Genomic DNA, 22,123 nt, shown 5'->3' with positions numbered 1-22,123 from the left:
GAGATATGTCATTTACACACACACAAACATGCATACAACATCCATTTTTATATATAGTAAGGAGAAGAAGAAGAAGATTATGCTTGCTTTATTATTACATGGAGAAATTATATTTTGAACACTGCAGACATCTAAACTTAAACTGTATATCCGAAAAAATTTATTCGAATCCGAGGAATGAATATTAGTTCGCTCGCGACATGCCCAATCATGAGAATGGCTTCAATAATATTAGTCATCAGTTTCAGAGTCGTGTTCATTGCAGAGGGCAGGATTCTTATTCTTAAGAAGAATAATTGGTGCCACAATCGTCCGCTCTAAGATGTTCGAGGGTACTCCAGGTGACTCCAAGTCTTTCGAAGCACAGCCGTGTAGTCGATAGACTTGTAACTGTGTAGAACACCGGGTAATTCTTGTAAAAGTTGCTTGTTGAAAGAAATGAATGACATGATATATGATAGAAGAATGAAGAGGATGAAACCCGGCGCCGGCACATAGCCCACTCCTCTCGAATAGCTCAAGACTTAACGTCCCGATCCGACGGACGAATCACCATCAACACCGTCATATGCCCTCACACCATATAACACTAAAAACAGCTTCCTACGTCCTGGACGTAAAATGGCTCCTTTAATATTGTGTTCTCTACCTATCTTATGTACGTTGCCTAGCGACAGCGACTTTATGCATTTAATCTTGGTGACAGCACGTTGGATTGTCATATCCCAATGCACGTTTTCCGATGGTTTTTCGTTCATAACTCACCAACGAAAGCGAAAATGAAAAATCCGACTTCGAGGTACATTCGGACCCCCTTCCATCTACGTCTGGTGAAAATTTCAGATCTCTGCGTGCTGTAGATTTTGCTGGGCATCGCGCACAGACACACACACAGACAGACAAACACTTCCTTTTATAATTATAGAGATTTTGAAAACATAATTTAATCCTCGTCTTAATATGTTTACCCTCCAGGGTTGGCTTTTCCCTCGGACTCATCGAGGGATCGCACCTCTACCGCCTCAAGGGCAGTTTCCTGGAGCCTCAGACCCTGGGTCGGGGATACAACTGGGCGGCCTCACCTGCTATGCTGAACAGGAGCATCGGTGGGGGATGGGAAGAATGGAAGGGATAGACAAGTCAGAGGGAAGGAAACGGCCGTGGCCTTAAGCTAGGTACCATCCCGGGATTTGCCTGGAGGAGAAGTGGGAAACCACGGAAAACCACTTCCAGAATGGCTGAGGTGGGAATCAAACCCACCTCTACTCAGTGGACCTGCCGAGGCTGAGTGGACCCTGTTCAAGCCCTCGTACCATTTTTCAAATTTCGTGGCAGAGCCGGGAATCGAACCCGAGGCAGCTAATCACACTATCCAGTACACCACAGAGGCGGACCCACGCCATTTCATATACTTCACCCACTCATTTTTGCCAGTAGTCTCCCGTGATCTATCCTATGAAATGCCTTACACAGGTCAATCGCGATACCACCTTCTGAATCCAGGATATCTGCCATATCTTGCTGGAATCCTACACGTTGAGCTTCAGTGGAATAGCCTTTCCTAAACCCAAACTGCCTTCTATCAAACCAGTTACTAATTTCGCAAACATGTCTTATATAATCAGAAAGAATGCTTTCCCAAAACTTACATGCAACGCATGTCAAACTTACTGGCCTGTAATTTTCAGCTTTATGTCTCTCACCCTTTCCTTTATACACAGGGGCTACAATAGCAACTCTTTATTCATTTGGTATAGTTCCTTCATGCAAACAATAATCAAATAAGTACTTCAGATATGGTACTATATCCCAACCCATTGACTTTAGTATATCCCCTGAAGCCTTATCAGTTCCAGCTGATTTTCTAGGTATCAAATTTTGTATCTTACTGTAAATATCATTGCTGTCATAGGTAAATTTCAATACTTCTTTAGTATTAGTCACCTCCTCTATCTGGACATTATCCTTATCCTTGTAACCAACAATCTTTACATACTGCTGACTGAATAATTCTGCCTTTTGAAGATCCTCGCATACAACCCAGCCCGACGAGGTACCAATCTTTCGAGTCCCTTTCGTCTCTCTACAAGCATGGCATGTATTTCTTGTAATGTGTTGACATCTTCACACAAGTACGACATGTCCTTTAACCTCTTTACTTCGTCTCATAATGCTTGTTGCAGTGACTTAATTTCCGACACATTCAGGCCTTCACAACTCGTATGAATTTCACCACTACCTTCGTTTCGTTTCATTTGTCCGTCACTAACACTGCGTTAAGGTTTGACTATTGTCCAATTATATTTTCTCTTAAAACAATAATCACCACCACCTTCTCACTGTCATGGAGATATACTGTATGTATGTTGGGTATACAGCCCGAAGGCAGGTTTGATCCTCCACAGCTCCGCCAACAGCTGTCATAGACAGCCAAGGCATCACTGAAGAGGCATACTAGGGAAATGAAGAGTGATTTAGTTTCCCGTTGCTTTCCTCACCAGGCCAGAAGTTACAATTACATACCAGCCTGCCATTGAAATGCATACACCAACCGACCAAATGAGGGCATATATTCACATTAATCATAAAAGGAACTGGCTGCATAAGGAATGGTATTACTAGCATCGCTCATACCTCGGTCACTTTCATCTTGTCCATGCCAAGATGAGACTGAGACAAGTCAATGAAAGTAAAAAATTTATTCCAGCCCGTACCAGAAGACATAGTTCACTCTAAACACTATATCTCGCCAGCAGTCATATCATGGAGGTTGTTGTTGTTGTTGTTGTTGTTGTTGTTGTTTGAGTCATCAGTCCATAGACTGGTTTGATGCAGCCCTCCATGCCACTCTATCATGTGCTAACCTTTTTAATTTCTACGTAATTATTGCATCCTACATATGCTCTAATCTGCTTGTCATATCCATACCTTGGTCTATCCCTACCGTTCCTACCACCTACACTTCCTTCGAAAATAACTGAACAAGTCCTGGGTGTCTTAAGATGTGTCCTATCATTCTATCTCTGCTTCTCGTCAAATTTAGCCACAACAATCTCCTATCATCAATTCGATTCAGTATCTCTTTATTTGTGATTCGATCTCTCCATCTCACCTTCAGCATTCTTCTATAACACCACATTTCAAAAACTTCTGTTCTCTTTCTTTCTGAGCTAGGTATCGCTTATGTTTCACTTCCACACAATGCCACGCTCCGGATAAAAGTGTTCAGAAACATCTTCCTGATTCCTATATCAATGTTTGAAGTGAGCAAATTTCTTATCTTAAGAAGGGCTTTCTTTGCTTGTGCTAGCGTCCATTTTATGTCCTCCTTACTTCTGCCATCGTTAGTTATTTTAATACCCAAGTAACAACATTCACCTACTTCCTTTAAGACTTCATTTCCTAATCTAATATTTCCTGCATCACCTGCCTTCGTTCGACTGCACTCCATTCCTTTTGTTTTGGACTTATTTATTTTCATCTTGTACCCCTTACCCAAGACTTCGTCCATATCATTCAACAGCTTCTCGAGATCCTCTGCAGTCTCAGATAAAATAACAATATCATCGGCAAATCTCAAGGTTTTCATTTCCTCTCCTTGGGTTGTGATTCCCTTTCCAAATTCCTCTTTGATTTCCTTTACTGTGTGTTGTATGTAAATATTGAAATGGAGGGGGAACAAACTGCACCATTGCCTCACTCCTTTCTGGATTGCTACTTCTTTTTCAAAGCCCTCTATTCATATCACTACAGACTGTTTTTTATACAGATTGTAGATAATTCTTCGTTCTCAGTATCTGATCCCAATCACCTTAAGAATCTTAAATAGCTTGGACCAATCAACATTATCGAATGCCTTTTTTAGATGTACGAATGTACGTGGACTTATCCTTCTTAATTCGATCCTCTAAGATCAAACGTAAGGTCAGGATTGCTTCACGTATTCCTATATTTCTTCTGAAGCCAAATTGATCTTCTCCCAACTCAGCTTCAACTTGTCCTTCCATTCTTCTGTAAATAATACGTGTTAACATTTTTCAGGCATGAGACACTAAACTAATGGTACGGTAGTTTTCACATTTGTCAGCATCGGCTTTCTTGGGAATAGGTATAACAACATTCTGCCGAATTGATGACACTTCTCCTGTCTCATGCATCTGGTTTCTCCTAAGGCAGATATAGATAGAAATAAATATAATACTAACGAAGTTTCGATTGGAAAGGATATTAATTAAAGGCATAATTTATAGGGGAATAAGCGTAACTAGCTATTCATAAATAAAATCTGTGTATATTTTCTTTGTACAATTTTATTACTTATCGAGAACTAGTATCTAAATGAATCTTCATTTTTACGTCAATAGTAACATTGCACTGAACTGTAACCTTATTGTTTACTGTCATCAAAATAAATATTTGTCAGCATCGGCTTTCTTGGAAATAGGTATAACAACATTCTGCCGAATTGATGACACTTCTCCTGTCTCATGCATCTGATTTCTCCTAAGGCAGATATAGACAGAAATAAATATAATACTAACGAAATTTCGATTTTTTAAGGATTCTGATTAAAACACGTAACTGAATAAAATTATTTGATGGTATATTCTTGTATTTCTTGTATTTAATATCAAATTTATTGTGTAATTTGTGTTTCAATTTCTGAAAATCTTCAAATGTTAGATCACTTCCAGTTATTTTCAATAATTATGACTAATGGGGATGATCTCATGTCATCATTAACAAAATGAGTACTATATTGAATGTGTATATTTCAGTATTTTCTTAAATTATGACATTGATGCGAGTCCCAGCGCGCGCGCGCAATCGGTGGCCTCTATCGGATGCTAGAGATGCTGTTTCGGGCCGAAGAGGAGTCGGTTATGTTCGGCTATGCGTGACGTCAAGCGTGGTGCTAGATGGCGGTGAATCTTAGGCGTTGCCTACGCTATAATACAAGGCCTGGAAATAGAGCCCAAAAACGCTATAGAAGTGGTCACACTGCAGTCCATTGGTGGGCCGCTAGGATCGCTACCTTGCCCCCTGTTTACCAGGTCCGTGCCTTTAAACGTGTGTATTGAGTTGGTTATGAATGTGTGTATTCTTGTTATAATAAGCACTCGCAGTTTCAATCATGGTTTATTGCTGTGTTCCTTATTGTCATTCACGACAAATTAAAGGTAGTGGAATTTCATTTCACAAGTTTCCAGTAAATAGAGCTTTAAAAGAACGGTGGCTTGTTGCTATATCTCGCAAAGGAGACAAACCGGGATCTCTCTGGGTTCCTACAGAAAAATCGAGAGTGTGCAGTAAACACTTCAGAGAAGAAGACTTTAGTATAAGTACATCTAAAAAGACACTCCTGCCTAATAAAGTCCCTTCAGTTTTTACGGAGTTCCCCAAACAAAAACAAGTCACTTTAAAATGTAGGAAAGCTCCTAAGAAAAGACAGCTTGAAAAAACGGACAGTGAAAAAGTATATAAGCAATAAGAGGAAATGTGTAGAACAATCGGATTCTCCTGTGCCTGATAATACTGAAGAATCTGACCTTATAAATGTAGGCACCACAACAGTAGGTTCACAGTTTTCTCCCGTCCTAAAATCAACAGTACCAAAATACATTACCAGGAAATTAAGGAAGGAGATCAGAAGAAACAGAAAGCACGTGACAATTATTAAGAAGTTGCGCGTAAACATTCGTCACTTGGAAGCAGAACTTAGTAAGCTAAAGAAGGATCCCGGAAATCTTGCAAGTCCAGTTTCTAAAATTCAGAAGGAAGCTGAGGGAGGTAATATGAAAGGTAACTTTTTGTTAGAACAACTTCAGAGCTTTGGAAAAAAGAAATTTAAATACCAGGAGACTACAGTTAAAATTTGTGTGCTATTATCTTCAAGGTCGCCAACTGGTTATCGGCTTCTCAGAACACTCGATATTTTGCATCTTCCTCATCCAAGAACGTTGAAATCGTATGTTGGATACTCAGAAGGGAAAACGGGCATAACTTCGCTAACTAAAGCCCGATTACTGGCAGAAAAACTGTCGTTAGTGAACGATAACGAAAAGGTTGGTTCCCTTATAATAGATGAAATGTCCATAAAGCCGAGACTTATGTATGACAGGAAATTAGATATGTTTATTGGACTGAAAGACATTGACATTGACGCTCTTGGAATCGAAGATTGGTTGGCCAATAAACTACTCTGCATTTTGTTCAAGGGACTCTCTACATATTACAGAATACCGGTGTCTTTCTATTTCACATCATCCGTTACGGGCTCACAACTTGCAAAATTAACCTTGGATGCGTTAAATGCTGTTGAAGATTGTGGTTTCAGAGTGATCAGAATTGTGACCGACAATTCTCAGGTAAATGTTTCGATGTTCGAAACATTATGTGGAGGAAGCATTACGCATGAGATACGACATCCAGCTGATGAAATTAGGCCTCTGTTCCTAAGATTCGATCCCAGTCACGTCATAAAAAACTTGCGATCCCAACATTTGTCACGAGACTTTTTTGTAATCAATGTTATCGTGACCGGCGATCATTTGAGAGTTCTTTTCAAACTCCAGAAATCTTCAATTTTGAAGCCGGTGAGGAAACTAACCAGAAAATTAGTTTACCCTACAAATTTGGAGAAAATGAATGTAGCAAGAGCCAAAATTGTATTTTCCCCTGAAACAACCGCTGGTTTGAAGATTATGGAGGTGGTTTGTCCTGAGAGCATTAAAGACAGGAACAGTTTAACAGAAACAATTTCTTTCATGGAGCATTTTATGAAGTGGTTCGATGCCCATGATGTCTGCAACACCTCGTATGGGACATATTCCAGGAATGAGAACAAACTGGCATTTTTCAGCATTGAAGATGAACGCCTCAGTTGGTTAATAAATTATTTCCTGTCATATCAAGAACATTCAAATGCATCCAGAGAAAGAGAAAAGATTCACGAGGGAAACGTATCAGGCGTTGGTCTTGACTACCCAATCCACTGTGGCCTGCGTAAAATACCTCATAAGTATAAATTTTCATTATGTCTTGACGAGGAATCTAACAAGCGATGATATCGAGCTTTTCTTTAGCCACCTACGACGCAAAGCGGGATACAATGACACAATGGACGCAAGGTCATGCCTTAACGCAATCGAAACAACACTCCATACAGGAATTATTGCGGCATCAAAACATGGCAATGTTGAGCTGAGGGATGAAAATAAGATCCGCAATGTACGAACCAGTTTACTACAACCAAGAATGTGCCAGATGGATGAAAGATATAGAAGGAATGAAAGTGGCGATGATGTGCAAATTCCGCAGCTTCCTGAACACGTAATGTCTATCATTACAAAAACCTTGCAAGGTAAATTACATCAGATCTGTGTGAACAATACTTTTTTATTTAAGTGTTCGCTAGTACATAAATATGATTAATTTGTTTCCGATTCAACAGCTACGTACAACAGCTCGTACAATACCTGGCATATTTCTAGCTATGGTAGCAGGATACTTAGGGCGTGTGGCAGAAGAACGAACAGACTGTGAAGGCTGTTTAGAACATATCACTTCTCCAGCTAGTAAAAGTCCAATATTGTGTCTTATTCGCTTTCAAGATCGAGGAGCCCTCAGATACCTGAAATCATCGTTTGTGGCTCTTCTGCAGCGCATGACGGAATTTGTCACCTCTGCTGTGCAGTATTTACCCCGACGACAGTTACTAAAAATGTGTACGTTTTTTTCTGAAAGCCAGGTTCATCAGTGAAATCAAGTGTAGATAGTGTAAAGACGACAAACTACCTCTTTTTCTACTCCAAAAATTTCTGAGATCTCTATTAGACAACATTGCTTCGAGCCACTCAAGTAGAAGTGAGAAAGTTTTGAAACTCGATAAGAAGCCCCTGTGTAGGAAAGTTTTAAAACTGTAGACACTTACAACATTCAGCTCTCTTTATTGAGGATATAATTTACTTATAGACATACACGGCCATGCGAACACAAGGGAGCAAGAGCGCGATCCTAGTGGCTGAATGGTGAACTAAGATGGCACCTGTTTTCATGAGTGCATTTCAGGGCCTTGTATTATAGCGTAGGCAACGATCTTAGGCCTCCCTACAAAAATTCTACATGAGAGCGTGCACTTCCCCGCGTGAATGGGCTGTAGTCAAGCTGTCCACAGTGCGCAGGCGCAAGATATTTACTCGCCAAGTCCTGGCTAAGAAGCCGGCAATACTTTTATCGAGGACCGGGAGGTGGTCCTCTGGGAGAGGAAAAGAGCAATCTCTCTCTCACACCCCTCCGTTATTTTTGGTACGGGGCTGAGAGGTAGACTCCCAAAAAACCAAAACCTCGGTCCCTAACATAACCCAATGAAGTTAGGTTAGTGTCGGTGGTTGCAGGTTAGATTAAGACGTCATTATGAACATACTTTTGTCTACTGCTGACTAGGAAATGGAAAGTGGCTATTATCTATTAAATTAAACGAACTGCATACTTGAAAAATGTTGTTTGCTTGCTTTTGCGCTGTGCTCTATTCTTTTGTGACTTCCCTATTCTTGAGTTTCTAAAAATACATTTTTTTAAAAATCAACCATTATTCAACGATATTTATTCTAACATCCCCTACAACAGCACCATACGAATGAGCATTAGAATAATCACCATCATCACTCTACCACCATTTCGAACTCGGGCACAGCCACAGTGATCGAGTCTGGCTACCATGCTTTCACCTGGTACTGACCATCACGGCGTGACGTAACCACCACGTCACTGAAGCCGAATAGCAAGCGCTCATCGCCTGCCTGATTACAATGCTGTGTACACTAAAATGCATTATTGTCAAGCACTAAATTTTAAATTAACAAGAGAAGAAGAAAATGTTTCTAGAATACAAGAATATACAATTTACGCTAACAATTTTTTTTATTAAACAAACAGATCATCCTTAATAAATTTATATTGTTTACAAAATTCTACTTATAATATCTGCCTCATCACATCTGATATTTCACAGGTAGTCAGTATTTAACTGTACAGCGGTCGGGTGGAGAACGTAATGTGAATGGCCGGACAGGGTCTAGTAGAACATAATATACAACTGTTTTCACTGAAACCATATTTTACATTAAAATGACATATTAACAATATACTGAAAACATTTTCTTTAGAATTCTTGACATCATATCAAATTCAGAAATGTCAATTGAAGGATAACATAACGCTTTGTGTTCAAAACACACACTGATACGGAAATTTGTGGCAAACATTATGTGCTTTACAAAGCAAAAAATTAAATGTATCTTCTTAATCCAATAAAAAACATAATTACATCATTAGATGGAGCAATACAATTCAAACATATTTCGTCTCGTTTGAGCCATCTTCAGTGAAATAAGGGGGGGGGGGTTAAGTATTCTACATAATATTAGCTAAAATGTGCTAAAAACATAATGAAAGAACAAATTAAATACAAAAAAGGCAGATGGAAATAAAACAATAACAATATACAATATTTACATCCCTAAATGGAGCAGTAAATGACTCGTTGAGAACAAATTCACTGAAGAAAGGGTTAATATAAAACATAATTGAAACCAAAAAAGTGTTCAAAACCAAACGAAGGAAAATAACATAAAAGATTACAGACGGAAACGAAACAATAAGTGCTAATGTGTATAATATCTTGTTAAACATTATTTAGTTAATATATCTGTTTGTTTACACCATTTGCCGAGTTAGTTGGTCGTGCTGTTAGGGGCGCGCAGCTGTGAGCTTGCATTCAGGAGACGTGGGTTCAAGCCCCACTGTCGGCATCCCTGAAGGTGGTTTTACGTGGTTTCCCATTTTCACACCAGGCAAATGCTGGGGTGTACCTTAATTAAGGCCACGGCCGCTTTCTTCCCACGTTTAGCACTTTCTTATCCCATCCTCGCCGTAACACTTATCTGCGTCAGTGCGACGTGAAGCCAATTGTAAAAGAAAAAAATAGTTCAAGATTCCTTAGTTCTTTCAATATCAACAAACTAAGAAGGAGAACTACCTGCATTTGAAGCCTCTGAATCACCGTAACACTGGAACTGGCTATAGTTGTATCTCTGATGTCCTATTCTTATTATTATTTTCCTTCACTAAATTTACTGCTGGATTCATGATCACTCGTTGTCACGAAATTCGGAACAGCGTCTGAACTCTCAAATTCATCATCATATAACATATCATATAACATTTCCTCTACAAATCCGGCTACTTGATGCTGCCATGTTCGAAACTTCATCGAAACACTAATGCTGTTGTTCATTGAAGATATGCACACGTTAACGTCTTTGAAATTTAAACCAGAGAAAGTAACTTTGTCAGCACACGTTGTACATAATTAGGAACATCAATGGTCGGGCCTGGTCTGAGAGACTTTGCACAATCGACAAAAATACTAACTGATGAAGCTCCTAGGTAAAAACGTCAACGCATTGCTATGACCATTAGAGGAAGGTACAGAGACGACCAGCCATCTGAATGCTGATGTCTTGGGGTTATTGGAAAATTTCACACTGCTGGGTCTCATACGTCCAGCCCGAAAGCTTTAGTGTTAAAATGTTATAAAATGCTTTATCTATTACTCCATCAGTTTTGATAATGTTGTCATTTTCCTCGAATATTCCACTGGAGCTAAATGGAGTTCCAAAGCACTGCAAGCGTCTGCCCCTGTGGGTGGGGGCGGTGGAAGAACATCCACGGTAGCCCCTGCCTGTTGTGAGATACGACTAAACGGGGTCCCAGGGGCTCTCATCGTGGGAGCGTAGTTGAGCAACCATAGGAGCTTTGGCTGAGTCCTGGTATTGCTTTCACTTACGTGTGCCAGGCTCCTCACTTTCGTCTATCCTATTCGACCTCTCTTGATCAACTGTTGTTCTTTTCGACCCTGACGGTATAACGAATTCGAGGCCTAGAGAGTCTTTCATTATCACGTCCTTCGTGGTTCTTGTCTTTCTTTGGCGAATACGTTTATTTATGAAGTGTCGGGCCCCTTCCATTTCTTCTCTTTGCTTAGAGAACGGTTGCCCAATTGTACTTCCTCTTATAACAATAATCACCACTATCACCACTGTGGCCAGTCTGCGCGAGGGACCGAACGAATCCCTTGACTAAGACGGCTAAGATCCTCAGGAAGTCTAAAGCATTTCTATTTTTACCTACTTACCGTTGTTGCTTACGATCCCAGTACTACACATCTATCTGACATTATTATAAAATGTTGACAAGACATTAAACTAGTACTTGTGTGTGGGAGTGAGGTATAGGTATTGACTGAGGCCACAGAGAGGAAATTAAATGTGTGGGAAAGGAAAGTACTGAGGAACGTATTTGGACCGGTGAAGTAGGGAGATTTTTGGAGAATTAGAACAAATGAAGAAATAAGCTTATTCTATAAGGAACCGGACTTGGTGACATCAGTCAATATGACACGAATTGGATGGCAGGGGCAAGTGTAACGGATGGAGGAGGGAATACTTCCAAGGAGGGCACTGATAGGGCACCCTGGGGGCAGGAGAAGGAGAGGTCCGCCCCGGATGAGATGGCTGGAGGATGCGGAGACTGATCTGAGGACCGTTGGAGTCAGGAGGTGGCATAGGTGTGCTGAAGACTGGGACGACTGGAGAGCAGTGGTTAAGGAGGCCAAGGTCCTCAAAGGACCGTAGAGCCATGGAGTAAGTTGACATCACAACATAACAATGGAGTTATCAGCACAATTACTCAAACGTGGGCTACGTCATACGGCACACTGTTTAGCTGATAGGGCGAGGTGCGGCGTTGTCGTTTGTATTGCAACCCGGCCATGACAAGAGATAGCTATGGTTAGGCACAGTACTGCGTTGCGTTACAACGTCCTGCAAAACTTCTGAATTGTGTAACGTGTGTCAGAACCTGAGTTTGTCCTTGGTTTAAACTATCGCTTTCTAAAATTTCTTTGTTCCAAGATAACTACGAGTATAACTACGCAACAGTGACTTTCACTGTACATTCACAGGAAGTGCATCTAACTGCCTTTTTCTTTGACGAGACATGAAGTGGTGCGGTACATTTTCATTATTGTTATTATTATTATTAACAAATACGTCACAATTGGAAATTATCCAGGTGGCAATGGTCACTTACGGTAGTGTGATAATAAAATTAAAACATAATTACCCAACAACAAGAAGAGTACAACAAGAAATTGCATGGAAAGAAAGTGTTACTGGAAATACTACTAGTTTAACATTCTAAATCCTTCATCATCATATACAACTTCGACACAGCTAAGGTATTTCCAGTGCTTAACACTGCGGCTTACAATACTATAGGTTGAGCTTCGTCTGTTCCCTACTATGCACTGTAGCAACATCCCGAGGATAAGTCGCGCATTATGCTCTTTAACAAGCGGCACATCTCTGTTGCTACTTGTACAGTCGGCACAAGGTATTTTATAAGTTCCTCAAAGGTACATTTTCTTAGAAAGAAACAGACTTATATAGATATAATGTTTCTTGTGGGAACCCACAGGTTTTGTATCTTCATGGGAGGTGATACATATTTTGTAAATAATTAACTTTCTGATAGAAATTAAAAGTGGGGAACACACAATACTATGTGCTCATTCTCTTTTTGAACGACTGTACGTGTTGCGAAGAGCACCAGTACTGCTAGCCGTCATCTACTTGGACTTTTATGGTCCGCGGATGCAGAGTGAGCTCCAGCTTATCGGTGGCGAAGACTCTAACGTGGCTCTACGCCTCTGCATTCGGGAGAGAGAGAGAGGTGCTGATCCCCACTGTCGGCTGTCCTGAGAATGACTATATCTGGTATTTCATTGTCCTGCATTAAGGAGACTGATGGGACATTTCCTATTTTAGGCCACGGCCACCAATCCTTACCATCATCAACATCATCATTGGTTCTTTCGGCGCGAAACGCATCGGGTAACAAACTTCCACCAACGAGTCCTGTTCGAAGCGGCATTCTCGATATCGTCGCACCTGCAACGTGTCCTGTTCGAAGCGGCATTCTCGATATCGTCGCACCTGCAACGTGTCCTGTTCGAAGCGGCATTCTCGATATCGTCGCACCTGCAACGTGTCCTGTTCGAAGCGGCATATTCGATATCATCGCACCTGCAACGTGTCCTGTTCGAAGCGGCATTCTCGATATCGTCGCACCTGCAACGTGTCCTGTTCGAAGCGGCATTCTCGATATCGTCGCACCTGCAACGTGTCCTGTTCGAAGCGGCATTCTCGATATCGTCGCACCTGCAACGTGTCCTGTTCGAAGCGGCATTCTCGATATCGTCGCACCTGCAACGTGTCCTGTTCGAAGCGGCATTCTCGATATCGTCGCACCTGCAACGTGTCCTGTTCGAAGCGGCATTCTCGATATCGTCGCACCTGCAACGAGTCATGTTCGAAGCGGCATTCTCGATATCGTCGCACCTGCAACGAGTCATGTTCGAAGCGGCATTCTCGATATCGTCGCACCTGCAACGAGTCATGTTCGAAGCGGCATATCCGATATCGTCGCACCTGCAACGAGTCATGTTCGAAGCGGCATTCTCGATATCGTCGCACCTGCAAAGAGTCATGTTCGAAGCGGCATATCCGATATCGTCGCACCTGCAACGTGTCCTGTTCGAAGTGGCATTCTTGGTATCGTCCCACCTGCAACAAATCCTACGAAGCGCCATTCCCGGTATAGTCCCACCTGCAACGAATCCTACGAGGCGGCATTCTCGGTATCGTCCCACCGGGAACGAGTCCTATTCGAAGCAGCATTTTCGATATCGTACTACTTGCTGTTAACTATTCGTTCTTTGGTTGTTTGACGCCATGTTTTGCTTGGTCTCCCCGCCTTCGCCTGCCCCCTAGTGGCAACCATCGGATGGCATTCTTCGAGTTTCGGCTGCCTGGTAACTGGAGAATATGGCCGACTAGACGTGTTCGACGTTCCACTACAATATCTTGTAATTTCCTGCAGCCACTCTGTACATTATAGGGCAACTTTTGGGCATTATAGGATTTCTCTTTGGGCATTATCTGACACTTGGGTGCTTTAAGACATCTTATAGCCGCTCCGGAGCTTCTTTTGGGCGCTGTTGGGGTAGGGCGGAGGTAGATGGTGTGAGTTGCCATTTGTTCTTCTTGCAATATCATGCTGGGAGTTGCGGTGGCTATGGGCTCATATGGGTGCTTCGAGGTATCTTGTAGGTTCTTTGAGACTCTTGGTGGGTGGTGATTTCTTCGAGCACTACGGAGCTCTTATGAGAGCTATGGAGCTTTGTTTGGGCACTATGAGTTCAATTTAACCCTCAACTTTCCGACCCAACCGAGTAGTGAGACTTGGTAGATGTGGGGGTGAAGGCGGAGTTTGATATGAAGGAGGTAGCTTAGACAGAAGTACGGGTGGAGGTCGTGGCGGAGGTTGAGGTGAAGGAAGAGGTGGAGGGGGAGATGGTGGTGGACGATGAACTTGAAACGGAAAGGTAGAGGTAAGGGTAGTTCCATGGGTAAGACAGGGTAACTTGTGTGTGCAAGTGTTTCTTAATGCTCAGAGCAAACTCTTGCGGTGATGATGTAGTATACACGCCTAACTGCGAGTGGAATTTTCGCGTGACATAAAGTTTTGTTTTTGCTTACTGGAACTCCCAGCTGCTGATTTTTACTTTCGAGCTTATAGTTTTGAACTATAGTGACTCTTAGTAGCCTACAGTAGTGTTTAAATCACTCGGAGAATAAAACAATGTGTTTAGAACACACTCGAAACTGAGACAATTAAGACAGGAAGGTGTGGGGGAATAGCTCTACAGGGTGGATTTACGGGATGTTGCTAAAGTAACCGCACCAGTAACATACTGAAGGTGGTCTTCTTGGTATACTCCTACTTCTCTTACCTTCCGTGACGGTGTCTGTTATACTCCTGGTCAGCCTATTCTCCCCCAGTCGTCGCATACATGTATAGGTTTTTATTTTATTTCCGGGGACTTGAGCTATCATCTGAAGCAGATACTGAACGACAATTTCAGACTGTTGGAGAAATATCCAGGTGACTTCACAACTTTTAAGAATACCACGAGACACTTAACGTTCTCTTGACATGTATATGTAGCCTGTAGGGCTTATTTATCGCACTTCCCGTACCATTGTTTTGTTTTCGATAAAACTTCACACGTTAGTCAGCTGTGTAAGAAAGAAGTGATATGAAAGACTTATTAGTTCGTTGTACTCATTCCTTTCTTATCAATGTTGCAAATTCCCTACCCTGACAGATTGAATGACGGAATACTGTCATGTAACAGAATGTCCGATGTGATGTTACCTAGCAACGGTACCTTGAGAACTGCACAGACCGTGGATCTGTATAAAGAGAGCTGCACAGGCTGTATGGCATGACCATCCACAAATACTTCACATCATAGCCTGCACTGTTGCTAGGTAACATCGCGTCACACACTTGAAAGACATATTTATAATCACTTGATTTCCCCAAACGGAAATTTAATACATTTAATGAATAAATTTAATTTAAAGAAATGCTCCAAAACAGTAGTAGCTGATAGAGTTACTAATTACAAACTTCAGTTCTAGATTTTACACCACTCTAGTGGAACCCAATGTAAAAATACAAAACATCACACTGCAGTGTAAAAATAAATCTGTCATCCTTTTATTTCTTTAAGGATATGTCTCTCTTTCCGATGTAAAACTGAAAATTTCGCATGTTAAGAACATTTTCAAAAGAGAATTCAACACGATGTTCCACGAAGGATAAAAGTATATCCTGTCTACTGTACAGTAATACCAGCTTGACTGCGCGTAACTCCCATGTCTGCACGATGTCATTTACATCAGGAATGTCAAACCCTAGCATGTTTGCGTATAAATAAATAAATAAATAAATAAAATGAATTATTCACCGCTTTGCTTAATTGGAAAATGAATATAATAAAAGTTGAGAGGGAAAAAAGACAGTCTCCACACCGGGAATCCCAGCTCTTACCGCTACGTCAACTACTGCTCCGCGTCGGTACTAACGTAAGTGCCTTGTACGGTGCAAGAGAAGCGTCAACATTCTTACTTTTTTTTCTATACTCTTGGCCATCTGGAGTTCCCACTTCGAGTACTTTCATTTCTAGCCAAGCCCTATAAGTTTTATAAATTTGAGCGAAATCGGTGGTGACGAGTAGGGGATGCCCCCTTGTAAGATAAAAAAAATGTCTACGTACAAACAGACCCCATCATGACATACGCCTTAGACATTATCTGGGACTATCTATCGAAGTATAACCTAGCTACACTAGAAAGAGCGAAGGCCATTTATCTTAAAAAAGTTCTCTGCCTGGCACAATACACTCATTCGAGACTAATCTATGAGCTCACAAGACAACCGTTCTACCATTTTATATAGAGGAAGCGCTATTAAGAATGACATTGCCTTCTACGACACAATACCAAGATTTTCATCAATAACTGCAGGATAAAAATGCGAATATATGGATAGAGTTTTACCAAACAGATGGCATGATGGACGAACTGCGGCATACCATAACGCGCTTCTTATTAAATGTCATAAAACCATTGAAAAGGGCAGACAAAGCAAAATGACTACAACACGCCTATCAAGACGAGTTATCTCACCTATTAATTATGACTGCTGCGGAGTGGCCCGGGTCCTCTAAGTTATTATTATATTACCTTTCGTATTGTCGTACATTAACAGGTAAAAGAAAAATAGATATGCGAAGGCTTCTAATGGAAGGCATTATTAGCATGGCGTGACTTCAAACGATACAGTACTGAATGAGGTAGCTACGCTGTGTGGACCACGTAGTGGTTAGCTTGCTTCGCGAGATGATAGGTTCAAACCCTCCCATTTGCAGCCCTGAGAATGGCTTTCCGTGCTTTGCCATGTTCACACTAGACAAATCCTGGGGATGTATTTCATTTAGGTCATGAACGCTGCCCCTCCAGCCGTAACCTTTTCCTCTCAGATCGTCACCGAAATCCCACCTCAGTTAGTGCGATGTTAAAGAAATAGGGAGAAAAGGAAAAGAAAATCGTACAATGTTGACGTCATGAATATAATATAGTGGTGGAATCGAGGATTTCTTTATGAAGAATTACAACTGGACAATTACACCTTTTTAACACTGAAATGGCGCGTGGCCTCCGGAGAGGCCCGGTGCAGATCTTGTGATTTGACTCCCGTAGGCGACCTGCGCGTCGTAATGAGAATGAAATGATGAAGAAGATGGCACATAACACTAGTCCCCATGCAAGGGGAATTAAGCAATTATGGTTAAAATTCCCGAGCCTGCCAGGAATCGAATCCGTGACCCCTGTGTCCAAAGGCCAGCACGCTAACCATTTATCCATGGAGCCGAACTTTTTAACACTAATAAGGAGGGAGAACGGAAGTGGTTCGATTCTTCGAAGACCGGGTGAGTTGACCGTGCAGTTAAGGGCGCGCAGTATGAGCTTGCATCCAGGGGATAGTGGGTTTAAACCCCACTGTCGGCGGTCCTGAAGATGGTTTTCCGCGGTTCCCCATTTTCACACCAAATGCTGGGGCTGTACCTTAATTAAGACCACTGCTGCTTCCTTGCCACTCCTAGCCTTTCCCATTCCATTGTCGCCATAACACTTATCTGTGTCTGTGCGACGTAAAACAAATTTTAACAAAAAGAAAGAAGATTCCTCGGAGAATCAACTAGAGGAAGAGAACGACCAATGAGGCTGTGAAAATAAAAGACTCTCTGGGCTTCACAAACCTCATACTATCGGGATCAGAGAAGAGCGAAGTTTGAGCAAGGGAAGTTGGAGAGGAGAGGAAATCCATCACATACCTGCTTTTCACTTACTTGTCAAAATCATAATCGTATAACCTCAGCTACCGTTTGCAGACATTTCAATATGACGCCATCTGGCTGTCTGCTCGTCAATTTTGACGTTCCGTTTTTACTCTAGGTCCGCTAGATGGCAGACAGAGTAAACCGGATCTCTCTTGGGCTTCTATGGCTGAGATTTAATTAATTTTGTCGGGTAAATACCAAATGTATCGCCAGAGATCTTTTACATGCCGACTTCGTACGACATGGAGTGTCGAATGGACTTTTTTCCGACCTTCAAAAATCCGACTACCTCTGCCGGGTTTGAACCCGCTATCTTGGGATCCGGAGGCCGACACTCTACCGCGAATCCACAGAGGCAGCTATTTACCTGTCAACTACGGCGATATATATTCTATACCGAGCTGTAATCATAACAACATTACTACATGGATGTGAAACCTGGACACTTTACTGTCGTGACATAAAGAAGTTGGAAAGCTTCCATCAGCAGAAACTTAGATACATCATGAACATCAAATGGGATGACTACATAAGATATGTGGCAGTTCTTGATAAGGGGCATATGAACCGCATAGAACCCTTCATCTTTACACATCGGCTTGGATGTGTTGATCACATTCAGCTTATGAATGATAGCAGACTGCCTAAACAACCTCTCTATGGTGAGATTTGTCATGGCAAAAGGACTCAAGGTGCTCCTTTGAAACGTCATGCAGACCACCTTAAGAAGACTATAAATAGCACCAACATAAAAGCTAACACCTGGGCAAAAACTGCACAAACGCGTGTTCCTTGCCTCACAGCTACTGCGGAATATGTCTCACAGTTTGAGCAGGCATGTCGCAGACAAGAAATTGAAACCCATGATAACAGGAAACTACGTCAGTTCCAACCGCGTCCTCCACGCAGCTTTAGGTGTTCCCTGTGTGGCCACATGTTTCATGTAAAGATGGGCTTTATCAGTTATCAGCGACATATCCACAGAACCAATAGACTTTAAGAAGAATTGCAGGAGAAAAACGTATTCATGGAAACGAGTAGCGGCCGACGATGGCGATATGAAAGATTTTAAATCAATTATGGGAACAGTAGAGCGAATACATAGCTGTAAGAAGAAGGTGATAGAATTCTGTATGTCAACAGCTAGCTTATGTTTTTCCATACCTATCGCGAATCGAGAATAGCAGCACGAACAGGCTGGCAAATGAACCACGTTTGAACACATTACATTTTCTCCAGCAGTACTTGTCCGATTTTGAAAATAACCACGGCGTTGAATTAGTAAACTTTACTGCAATAAATAAAATTTATACGTCCAGCTATTTAAGGCAATAATAATGTTGTTATATGGATGTAATTACAACATATTAATTATATACAGTACTAGTTTCGACGCATTTTTGCGTCATCTTCAGCTGTACAAACTTAGTAAACTTTGCAAGTTTAAGGCTGGCTGTAGTAAATGGTGCAATCTCACTTTTAAAATAATATTATTATCATTATCTCAGAAAATACTGACGCCATGAAAAGGTGCCTCAAGTCCAATGATGAGGCCATTGGTACCATTACCGAAAGTGAGAACAGAATGGCGATATCTTTAACGGTTCACGAGTTGTTTGAGGTGGACAACATAGCTGAATAACCTATATACACACTCTTTCAAGACAGACAGATAGATAGATAGATAGATAGATAGATAGATAAATTTCTTTATTGGCGTAGTTAAGGCCATTGGGCCTTCTCTTACACTAAACCAATTTGTATACATTAAAGTCATAAGTAATACTACCGTAATTAATACTAGAAGACACAATTTAAACACAATCAAAATATAACTAAAATAAAATTCCACCACAGTGAGACATACATACAACAGCAATAATGATGATGATGATGATAATAATAATAATAATAATAATAATAATAATAATAATAATAATAATAATAATAATAATAATAATAATAATAATAATAATAATAATAATAGCTAGTAATGATATTATAGTAGCACGATCACTGAAAGGCCAGAAATGCACAGGTCACTCGCATCCTGCTGTAACTCTTAACGCTCTTTTAAATGACACTCTAGTTGGTATTCCTCTGACGTCGTCCGGTAAACGATTCCATTCTCGTGCGGCAAACACCGAGAATCAGCTGTTATATGCGGCAGTCCGATGGTGACGGATGATGAGCAGGTTGGATGTTTGAGCCCTTGTATGTCTCTCATGATCATTTGAGAAGTAATGGAAACGCGAAGAAAGGTAAGATGTAGTAAGAAAAGAAGGAGCTCAAGGTACTGTATACATTCCTCTCAAGTACACTTTCCTCAGAACTAATTGAACCTCTAGATTCATTGCGGCTACCCACAGGGTTTTTATCGGTTTGTATTTTGGCCCTCATACAAGTTTTCAAATTTCGTGGCAGAGCCGGGAATCGAATCCGGGCCTATGGGGTGTCAGATAATCACCCTAACCACTACACCACAGAGGCGGGCCTATAATCTACTTAAGGTCCATTTTCCTTTACACGATCTTCTTCTTCTTTTCCTGCCGCTTTTCCCACACCTGTGGGGTCGCGGGTGCGAACTGCATCGCACATGTGGATTTGGCCCTGTTTTACGGCCGGATGCCCTTCCTGACGCCAACCCTCTATGGAGGGATGTAAGCACTATTGCGTGTTTCTGTGGTGGTTGGTAGTGTAGTGTGTTGTCTGAATATGATGAGAGTGATGGGACGGACATATATACCCAGTCCCCGAGTCAGAAGAATTAATCATAAGCGATTAAAATCCCCGACCCGGCCCGGAATCGAACCCGGGACCCTCTGAACCGAAGGCCAGTACGCTGACCATTCAGCCAACGAGTCGGACATTTTCCTTTACACGATAACATACGAAAATGAACAAAACGAAAATTGTTCCGATGGACTGCATATCCATATGCGGCTGCGAGGCGTGACCAGTCTTAAGGAAAATAATGGACAGGAAGAGTATTGTGAGGTATAAACTTTTCTTGGTGGTGGTGATTATTATAAGTACAACTAGACAACCATCCTCTATATAACACTAATCAGAGAGAAAAATGGAAGTGATCCGACACTTCAAAACAAGAAAGGTATACGTAAGTGGAAGGCAAGGGCATGAAAATGAAAGACTCTCTAGTCCTCGTGACCTGATGCCATCGGGGTCGGAAAAGAATAAGAGTTGCCCGAACAGCGGCAACTTCATCTTCATCTGTTTACCCTCCAGGGTCGGTTTTTCCCTCGGACTCAGCGAGGGATCCCACCTCTGCCGCCTCAAGGGCAGTGTCCTGGTGCTTCAGACATTGGGTCGGAGGATACAACTGGGGAGGATGACCAGCACCTCGCCCAGGCGGCCTCACCTGTTATGCTGAACAGGGGCCTTGTGGGGGGATGGGAAGATTGGAAGGGATAGACAAGGAAGAGGGAAGGAAACGGCCGTGGCCTTAAGTTAGGTACCATCCCGGCATTTGCCTGCAGGTGAAGTTGGAAACCACGGAAAACCACTTCGAGGATGGCTGAGGTGATAATCGAACCCACCTCTACTCAGTTGACCTCTGAGGCTGAGTGGACCCCCTTCTAGCCCTCGTACTACTTTCCAAATTTCGTGGCAGAGCCGGAAATTGAACCCGGTCCTCCGGGGGGTGGCAGCTGATCAAACTAACCACTACACGACATTTACAACAAGAATTATGTTAAAAATGGCATAGATAAAGAGTTCATTTACTTACTACTTTGAGCCCAGTATTTGTCATTTCTGATGCCGTAAAACATAGCTCTAAGGTGCGACACACACAGTTTGTTTGGCACTTTGTTGAACATCCGCTCAATCCTATAGGTTATTTCTCCATCGACGAACGGGTGCATCACTATAGGAGGGATGTTAACTTGAGGTTGGAAGAACTTGACCACGGAAAATCCAAGTGCCCCAGGCAGGCTCCCACATATGACCGCCACCAGAGCTACGAGAAAGTGCAGTCTAGTTAGCATGACTGCGTGCTGACGACTGTGCATACGATGTAGTGTCTTGTCTTGTCTTGATAATTTAATCGGCTTCGCGTGTGATGTAGTGACTGCCGTCTAGCGACTGACATGCAGGAGTCGTCATCGGCTATATTCGCTGTCACTCGCCTTATACAGGCGAACGCATTGTGCCACAAGTCCCGCTCACCTTTGATTCTCTGGGAATCTTGGAATGAAATGATTACTGTAATGAAGCTAGCGTATTATT

General features: G+C 41.9%; 1 protein-coding gene across 1 annotated transcript in view; it reads right to left on the bottom strand.

Moving 5' to 3' along the window:
* The window catches only part of LOC136866983 (nose resistant to fluoxetine protein 6), a 159,240-nt gene extending 137,354 nt beyond the window's left edge, over nt 1-21,886 (bottom strand). The window contains exon 1 of the mRNA XM_068226787.1: nt 21,624-21,886. Within this exon, the coding sequence (XP_068082888.1) occupies nt 21,624-21,882 (259 nt within the window). The 5' untranslated portion in view covers nt 21,883-21,886. The remainder of the gene's footprint in view (nt 1-21,623) is intronic.
* Between the last annotated feature and the right edge of the window lie 237 nt (nt 21,887-22,123).

This window comes from Anabrus simplex, chromosome 3, assembly GCF_040414725.1.
Source record: "Anabrus simplex isolate iqAnaSimp1 chromosome 3, ASM4041472v1, whole genome shotgun sequence".
In the NCBI taxonomy this organism is placed as follows: Eukaryota; Metazoa; Arthropoda; class Insecta; order Orthoptera; family Tettigoniidae; genus Anabrus; species Anabrus simplex.
The sequence above is the reverse complement of the archived record's forward strand: the minus strand, read 5'-3'. Positions and strand labels throughout refer to the sequence as shown.